Genomic DNA, 7,181 nt, shown 5'->3' with positions numbered 1-7,181 from the left:
AAATACTCAAAAGTACAAGTACATGAAGTTTTCCCCCGCTGGGCTTTCTAGGTGGACTGGAGCAGCAGCTTTAAAACGGAAAACGAGTTGAGAAAATTGGTTTACTATCCCTAAAAGGAGTTTGGTTCTTTTCTTTAGGTTTGTGGTCATCCTTTAGCGTCTGATGTTTCCGATTCCAAACGTTACATTTTGGTTGAAGTAGTATGCTTTAGTAGATTAGTAATTGGTCTCTGAAATGGTGGAGAATGTGCATGTACACCAATACTCCACTCTTATCCCTCCCGGATATGACAATGCTCCCAAGGTGAAACATGTAATCAGCATATTCTGGTTGGATATTCCCAATAAAACCTTTTTCATCCATAGCATCAGTATTAAGACATGTGGGATCTATTTCTGTGCATGTAAACTTAGTCACGGTCTCCCAAAATCCCAAGAGGACGTCCTCAAATGTCCTCCCCACGACTGAAAGTTATTCAGTTTACTGTCACTTTTTGCATAGTTTGAATCGCCTTTCTTGACATATGTCACTTTTATTGCCTATCACAACGTGTGTTACTTTTTGGACGTCCCCTTTAATGCTACTCCCAGGACATGAACACCTGTCTCCGGGGTGAGAGTCTTGTGTTTTCATTGATTTACATAGAAACTACAAGCTTTGTTTTTCACGATATGGTTGATGAGAACGGCCTGACATACCGAGTAGTGTCAGCTTTTCAGCATCCAACATTCACACGCACATTAAAGCCGAGGCTTACTATTATTTTCAATTCAATTTTATTACCCGTGTCAAATCATAACCGCTGTTACCTCAGAACACTGTACAGACAGAGGAGGTCTTGATCACACTCTATAATTTGCAGAGACCTTTGTTTTTAGAGACATAGTAGGAAGTGTGTGTTTCCTGTGGAAACGAGGCTGAGCACTGGCAGAGAAAACCACAGGCACGCAATGGGCGGGCATGCTCGACTGTAGAGCAGCGCCTATCAGGACTCAGGACTCTGATTCGGATTCTGCCTTTTTAACTTAATGTTTGTAAAACTCCTGAAACACATGTATGCTTATTAATACATTTGAGTTATTCCTGCGGAGTCTTTCCCGTAAAAGCAGTTAAAAACTTGCGTGAACAAGACTTTGGTTTTATCTGGTTCCGTTTTTTGTGCAGCTCATTTTGTAGTCTGATGCCTGCATACGGGGGTGACCCAGAGCCACACATTGTGTCAGTCAGCAGCGGTGTTGCCATACCAACCAGTAAATACACTGCATGATTCACTGCAACACAAAAAACACACACACACACACGTAAAGGGAATCCCCCGGAGCTTATGTTCACTGGGACTCAGGACGCGGAGCTTCAGAGTCTTCAGCCCTGAATGACCGGCAAATCAGGACACGGACAGTTTCACCTCGTGTATAGGACTTCTAGAAACAGGACCACCAGACAGTTTTACCTCTGTTATAGGACTTCTAGAAACAGGAAACACCAGACCGTTTCTACCTCTGTTTAGGACTTCTAGAAACAGGACACCAGACAGTTCTACCTATGTTATAGGACTTCTAGAACAGGACACACAGACAGTTTCTACTTTTATAGGACTTCTAGAAAAAGAACACCAGACCGTTTCTACCTATGTTATAGGACTTTAGAAACAGGAACCAGACAGTTTCTAACCTATGTATTAGGAATTCTAGAACAGGACCCACCAGACAGTTTCTACCTATGTATAGGACTATAGAAACAGGAACACCAGACAGGTTCTACCTATGTTATAGGTTCTAGAAACAGGACCACCAGACAGTTTTACCTAGTTATAGGCTTATAGAAACAGGACCACCAGACAGTTTCTACCAATGTTATAGGACTTATAGAAACAGGACCACCAAACAGTTCTACCTATGTTATAGGAATTATAGACAGGAACACCTGACAGTTTCTACCTATGTTTAGGACTTCTAGAAACAGCCACCAGACAGTTCTACCTATGTTATAGGCTTATAGAAACAGGACCAGACAGTTTCTACCTATGTTATAGGACCTATAGAAAACGGACCACCAGCGCTTCTACCTATGTTATAGGACTTATAGAAACAGGACCACCAGACAGTTTCTACCTATGTTATAGGGCTTATAGAAACAGGACCACCTGACAGTTATACTATGTTTATAGGACCTATAGAAAAGGACACCAGACAGCTTCTACCTATGTTTAGGACTTATAGAAACAGGACCACCAGACACGTTTCTACCTATGTTATAGGACTATAGAACAGGCCACCAGACGCTTCTACCTATGTTCTAGGATTCTAGAAACAGGACCACCAGACAGCTTCTACCTATGTTCTAGGACTCAAGAAACAGGAACACCAGACAGTTCTACCTATGTTATAGGGTTCTAGAAACAGGACCACCAGACAGTTTTTATCTATGTTATAGGACTTCTAGAAACAGGACCACCAGACAGTTTCTACCTATGGTATAGGACTTCTAGAAACAGGACCACCAGACAGTTCTACCTATGTTATAGGACTCTAGAAACAGGACCACCAGACAGCTTCTACCATGTTAGGACTTATAGAAACAGGACCACCAGACAGCTTCTACCTATGTTATAGGACTTCTAGAAACAGGACCACCAGTCAGTTTCTACCTATGTTATAGGACTTCTAGAAACAGGACCACCAGACAGTTTCTACCTATGTTATAGGACCTATAGAAACAGGACCACCAGACAGTTTCTGACAGGAAAACAAATGGCAAATATCTTGGTGCAAGTGATTGTGGAAAAAAGTTTAAAATGCGGCAACTTAAACAACAACTAAAGTAAAACAAAATAGTAAAAAAGTGACAAAATCTGAAAGAAATGTCAGGAATACTACAATAACGCAGTTGTTGTCTTGTCTTGCAGGATTCGACCTGTCCGACGCTCTGGATGATCTGGGTGAGTACCTCTCTGAAGCGTCATGTTCATGTTTTTATGGCTGTTCATTTTTCCCATATTCCCAGTGTCAGATTGTAACCCTGCTCCGTTATCCCGTCCCTTAGCGCCGAAGCCAACACCTGCAAAGCCCAAAGAGCAGCCCAAGGCTCCTGAACAACCCAAAACCAACGGTGGGTGTCCCCGCACCTGTCACACAACAAACAGCTGGTATCAGGCAGGTAGCAGGGCTTCTAACTGACCCCCCCCAAAATGCGGGCCATCAGTTTTGGGGGGTAACATTATGAAGTAAGAACCAGCCCCTGAGATTGTTGGGATCGGTGGGTCGAGCGTCCACGTTTTGTCTTTTTATTAAATTCCTTCCGTACATAAATATGAGTGAGCATAGTCTAGTTAGTTCTAGTAATGATCTTCCCTTCTGTTTTAAACTTGATAAAAATGTAAAACTATCCCAACCCTGTAAACATGCTCCTCCCCCCCCCCCCCCCCCCCCATATTCAGCTATGAAGACTGAAACCAACCATGAACATACTGGAGGTTATTGACGCTTTCTCAGTGATTTGTTGCTTTTTGATTTGATTTTGTAATAATAATAATTTTCACCCTGGATCACCCCTGGTTTTTAAAGCATTTCTTTTAATGGAGCAGTTAGCATCGGATGTTTAAATCTCTTCTTTCTCTTTCCTCTCCAGGGGGGCTGGACCTCTCTGATGCGTTTGGTCCAGGTAACATTTCAAAATAAGATTTTGTTCTCTTGAGCTCACATGTTCTTGAAACTAAACAAGTTACCTGTTTTTACATATGACTCAAACTGAATAGTAGAGGTTTTGTACACATTCCCCGAGGCTTTCTTCACATTAAAAAAATGTTGGTTGTTATCAATACGTGTTGCTGCTTGTTTCTAACTACATAAATATATTGATGTTATTCTGCAGATGAGCCAGTTCCGACTAAAAAACCCAAGAAACCGAGTTCTGGAGATTCTGGTAGGTGTACCGGTCCAATCACTTTGATATCGGGATACATAAACAAATTGTATATATTAAATCATTTCATCAGTGTCTAAAGAAGAGTTTTTGTGTTGTACAGGGGGTTTTGGGCTAGATCTGGAGGACGCCCTGGGTCCAGGTAAACACGTCCAACTCTGGACTGTAATTAATTACTTTACAATACGTGACCAAGCAGATAACATGTTACTCACACTATGGGACACTGGTTTCTGTTCCCTCAGACCCCAACCCCAAACCGGACAAACCTGTGGTGGACCCCCCAAAGCCCCGAGGTCAGTGTGTCAGGTCACATGTTTTTGTAGCTTTCTTTCTCCATGTCAGTTACTGTAACGATTTAGTTGCTTTTGAACGTTTGGTTTTATGCGTTGTTGCTTTCCTGAAGGTGGAGGATCGTTTGGAGACTCTGATTTGTTGGATGTCAGCGGCGGAGACTACAAACCTGATGGAGGACGCTCCGGAGGAGGTACAGCAACAACTACCTTAGCTCTGTTTCCAATCCCACCGTTTTATCTAAGTTAAGAGATATTGAATGAGAAATGCTTTACAGAAGCAGTTAACAGCTTCTAACTTTCCTCTTCCTCCTGAATCCAGGGCGAGCGGTGGACCCGGGCTACGACTCTCAGGGTACGCTCTTATTCCTGTGGTTGTTTCTTCCACCCCATCTTAAAAAGATAGAGCGGACTAACATTAATAACCAGATAAAAGGATTTACATCTCAGCGGTCCAGACAGAGTCAGCAGGAATACACTACATAGGAGGGGTAGTGGGACAACCCCCCCCCCCCACTTTGCTGCTTTTTAAAAAAAATTCTAGCTTTATCTGATGTTTATGTTGCTTACAGCTAAGTTTTCTGACCCTTTTTCACAGTTGTGGACGGTTTTGTTGCTTTCTTCAATGTTTCTAAAGCTTTTGTTTTGACTTTTTAATCTTTTTTTCCAACGCTTTCTTGACACATTTTTTCACTGTTAATGCTTTTTTCACGCGTCACTTTCTAAGAACTTTTTGAATCTTTTTTTGAGGCTTCTGATGGTCTTTCAGACATTTCCCCCCGTTTCTGCAACGTTTTGTCCTGTCTTTGAGGCAAAGCAGAGGAGATCTTCTTAAGCTAGCGTCCATCTAAATGTTTTTAGGCGTCTATAACATCTCACCTGTCCATTTAAAGCCCGTTAGGAGTGAAGAAATGGAGTGTGTTCTGTAGTAATCTTGTATTTTCTTTGATAATAAAGAATTGTCTGACCCTTATGTTGTCTTTCCTGACAGGCGGTGCTGGCGACCAGCCTCAAGGTAAATCCATCTCCGATTCTATCCCTCTACTTCCTGTCTTTGTGTCAGTGTGGACACCATTATGACTTCCTGCTGCGTTGATATGCCTTTGTCTTGATTTTGATGATTTCCTGTTTCCCGTCCCAGAGGAAGCGTGCTCACAGCTTCTGTTTCCATCGTTAATGTTTCCGGCTGGGTTGGTTGGTCGGGGCTTTGAAAGCCTCGCGGTGCGTTTGGTTTCACTTGCTGCAGACTGGTCTTTTCTTTGGGGATTACTTGGCTTGGTTCTGGGTTACAATGACACATTCTCCAGTTTGAGTGATCTGTTATGGATGAATAAAATCCTGAAACAGATCTTTTAATGTCTGACTTGTTGCCATGGATGGAGAAGTAAAGAGTTTTCTGATGTTAATCCTTAACGAAGCTCCAGTGATTGGACACAGTTGCCAGGAATTCAGAGATTGGTTGAAATTACGTGAATTGTTGCAATTGAGACCTGGCTAATTCCTGGAGGGAGTGCTTCCCTCTCTCGTTGGTTCCTTGTTAGTTTGGTTCCTAACCCTGCGGTACTCCCAAACTACTAACTCTTTCTGATCCTAGCTAATCGGTTTGTATGCTGAACGTAACCGTTAAGACCCAACGCCGCTTTAATTTCCACGTTTATCATACAAACCCCTTATTCAGAATGTAAACATTGGGGGCGGAGCCAGACTGTATGGACATTGGGGGCGGAGACAGACGGTGTAGACATTGGAGGCAGAGACAGTCGATGTAGACATTGGAGGTGGAGACAGACGGTGTAGACAGTGGGGGTGGAGCCAGACGGTGTTAACATTTGCGGCGGAGACAGACAGTGTAGACATTGGGGGTGGAGACAGACGGTGTAGACATTGGGGGCGGAGACAGACGGTGTAGACATTGGGGGTGGAGCTAGACGGTGTAAACATTGGCGGCGGAGAAAGGCAGTGTAGACATTGGAGGCGGAGACAGTCGCTGTAGACATTGGAGGCGGAGACAGACAGTGTAGACATTGGGGGCGGAGCCAGACGGTGTAGACATTGGGGGTGGAGACAGACGGTGTAGACATTGGGGGCGGAGCCAGACGGTGTAGACATTGGGGGCGGAGCCAGACGGTGTAGACATTGGGGGTGGAGACAGATGTTGTAGACATTGGGGCGGAGACAGACGGTGTAGACATTGGGGGTGGAGACAGACGGTGTAGACATTGGAGGCAGAGACAGACGGTGTACACTTTGTTTTTTACCGTTTTTTAAAAAAACATTGCTTTTTTACGTTTTGTTTGTGTTTTTGCTCCGTTTCCGCTTTTGACACTTTTAGTTAATAGATTTTTTTCGAAGGAGAAGTTTTTTATTTGTGTGTAAATGCACAGCGGTCTGTGGCAGCAGCAGAGTCTGCTTCAGATATACCTACGCCAGTTTAGAGATTTCACAATAGGCTAACAGAACCGTTGTGGATGGGATTCCATCAGGAACTCCTTGGTGGTACGCTGCCTAACTTAGTTTGATATTCTTCATGTTGGTACCCCCGGCCTGGCTTCCTTTGGGCTAAATCGCTGCTACGATTGTGTGTCGTTGCAGATCCAGACCTTCTGTGGGGCCAAATCCTGAAGATGCTAAACGCTAACATACCCGAGGAATTCTATGTGTGGCTGTCCAACCTAAAGCAAATGTTAAACCCGCTGCTAGAGAGGGCCGCGGATCTGCTGCGGGCTCTACCGTGAACCGTTTCTGACTGCTGATTGGCTCTTACCTCTCACGTTTGGCTCAGTGTCGGAGGTGGTTTTAGGGCAAAAATACTTTGTGTGTTTGAAAAGGAATCAGAGAGGAACCTCAGTTTCTGGTTACGGGAATACTTTTTTCTATTTCTTGCGGTTTCAAAAAGTTATTTTATTTTGAAAGTTTTAAAATGTTTGACTCTGTGTGCTCCCCTTGGAACACTTTTTTTTTTTGGG

At 43.6% G+C, this 7,181-nt stretch overlaps 1 protein-coding gene across 1 annotated transcript in view; it reads left to right on the top strand.

Moving 5' to 3' along the window:
* The window catches only part of cd99 (CD99 molecule), a 15,825-nt gene that overhangs the window by 577 nt on the left and 8,067 nt on the right, over window positions 1–7,181 (top strand). The window contains exons 2-10 of the mRNA XM_032506592.1: window positions 2,907–2,939; window positions 3,044–3,109; window positions 3,629–3,661; window positions 3,872–3,922; window positions 4,026–4,064; window positions 4,168–4,218; window positions 4,329–4,409; window positions 4,538–4,570; window positions 5,207–5,230. Of these exons, the coding sequence (XP_032362483.1) occupies window positions 2,907–2,939; window positions 3,044–3,109; window positions 3,629–3,661; window positions 3,872–3,922; window positions 4,026–4,064; window positions 4,168–4,218; window positions 4,329–4,409; window positions 4,538–4,570; window positions 5,207–5,230 (411 nt within the window). The remainder of the gene's footprint in view (window positions 1–2,906; window positions 2,940–3,043; window positions 3,110–3,628; window positions 3,662–3,871; window positions 3,923–4,025; window positions 4,065–4,167; window positions 4,219–4,328; window positions 4,410–4,537; window positions 4,571–5,206; window positions 5,231–7,181) is intronic.

The sequence above is a fragment of the Etheostoma spectabile genome, chromosome 24 (assembly GCF_008692095.1).
Source record: "Etheostoma spectabile isolate EspeVRDwgs_2016 chromosome 24, UIUC_Espe_1.0, whole genome shotgun sequence".
Taxonomy (NCBI): domain Eukaryota; kingdom Metazoa; phylum Chordata; class Actinopteri; order Perciformes; family Percidae; genus Etheostoma; species Etheostoma spectabile.
Note: the sequence above shows the minus strand (reverse complement) of the source record. Positions and strands in the feature narration are given on the sequence as shown.